This window comes from Trypanosoma equiperdum (genome assembly GCF_001457755.1).
Source record: "Trypanosoma equiperdum strain OVI genome assembly, contig: ctg_1073, whole genome shotgun sequence".
Taxonomy (NCBI): Eukaryota; Euglenozoa; class Kinetoplastea; order Trypanosomatida; family Trypanosomatidae; genus Trypanosoma; species Trypanosoma equiperdum.
Window position 1 is genome coordinate 20,531 of NW_027123031.1, and position 1,650 is coordinate 22,180.

General features: G+C 49.3%; 1 pseudogene across 1 annotated transcript; it reads right to left on the reverse strand.

Annotated features, from left to right (window-relative positions):
• Window positions 1–154: 154 nt before the first annotated feature.
• Window positions 155–1,225, reverse strand: TEOVI_000528300:pseudogene (annotated as a pseudogene). The gene has a single exon. A coding segment is annotated over exon 1 (1,071 nt).
• Between the last annotated feature and the right edge of the window lie 425 nt (window positions 1,226–1,650).

Below are 1,650 nucleotides of genomic sequence, written 5' to 3' on the forward strand. Positions count from 1 at the left end.
ACTCTCTTCATTTTGCTTACTCTCCTGCTGATACTAATTGGAATTAGTGGCTTCGACAGATAAGAGTAGATCCATTAATGTGTTAGCGACGCTGCACAGGTCCGACACGAATGGAGGTGACTATGGGAGCTATTGCAAAACCCTTTCTCCTTTCTTATCCCCAAAGTGCTTTCTTCACGAGGATTGCGAAGCAAATGGCTGAACACACCCAAATCACGTTGTCAAGCATGGAGTACGAGAGATTTATCAGTAAGCGCTGGCCGAGACGCAGACGAACGCCTGGCGCGACGGGTTCTGATCTTTCTTCTGTTTGAACAGACCTCTCTGCGATATCTAATAACTTCTCCTCGGCCTTTTCCGCGGTGTCCTCAGTAGTTTCGGGAGTTGCCGCCGCTTCTTCCTCTCCGCCACCACTGCTCCCAGTGGTGGCATTGTTACAATTGTCACTGGTGCTGATGCTGGTGTTGTTACCGGCGTCGGCACATGCTTTCGCTTTTTTATCATTGTCACCGCTTTCATTTGCATCCGGTTTTTTGCGCTTCGGCAATTGTGGAACACTCGCCTCGACTTCAGCCCCGACGGGAGGGTGGCCCTCCATTTCTTCGTGCCAGAGGGACTCGGCCGATTTCATGCCACAAACCGCGCAACTAAACTTCCGCGCCTCACGCGCGAGCCTCCGCTTCTCATCTGCACTCACGTACTGGCGTGCAAGAGCGCCGATACCCTCCTCATCATCCTGTGCCATAAAAGCTCGCAATGCTACGAGAACGAGGGCAATGTCATAACGTGGCTGCCACAGCTCCGGATGGTAACTACTAACGCTGCTGCATATACTTTTTCCCACCTCAAAGCGCCCACTGGTGGTGAGGAAGGTGATATCCGGTGGACTGAAGGGATAGTCGTTGGAGAAACGGAGGACGCCGTGGTAAAGCCCTTCAGCGTATGGCGAGTCTGCCGGACCTAGAAGAGTAAAGTGCCACTCAAATATGTTGTCTTCGAGAGGAGCTGCATAGAACTCGCGCACGCGGGACTTGTCAAGTTGCTCCTTTTCCCTTCCTAACCTCTGAATGGCCTTCTGTACGTTCATATTTTCCCTTTCGTTTTTCTTCGTTGCAGTTGATGCAGAGGCTGATGTAGGGCGTGCGACGTCGGTACTTACTTTAGTACGGTTGCGTGAACCTGCCCCCACACTCTTTTGGAAAAAGAAGAGAAATGACGCAACCATGAACGTATATTGAAGTGCAGCAAAAACAGGCAACAACAACAAACAAAGGAAAGAGTTGGGAGCGAAGAAAAGTGTGACCCAGAGGCGAATCAATCAGAAAAAAAAATGGTGATATAATGAATGGGATTAAGGGCGGATGGCCATCCTTTCATCTTTCCTTTTCCCCTCTGCTGATATCCTTGAAGAGGTGTGTGGACGTATATATATATATATATATATATACATGTACGCGTTGCGTGATGGACATGATCTTTTCTCTATTCACCAGCTTATGTCACCCACATCTTTCAACTCTCTCCGCCCCTTTCTTTCCCGCTTCCCTTTAGTAGCATTTCACGGTGTCGATAAATGAGTACCACCCCGCGTAACGGCTACAGGTGCATGTAGCACACATGCGGAGCGAGGGAATTAACCAAAAAAAAAAA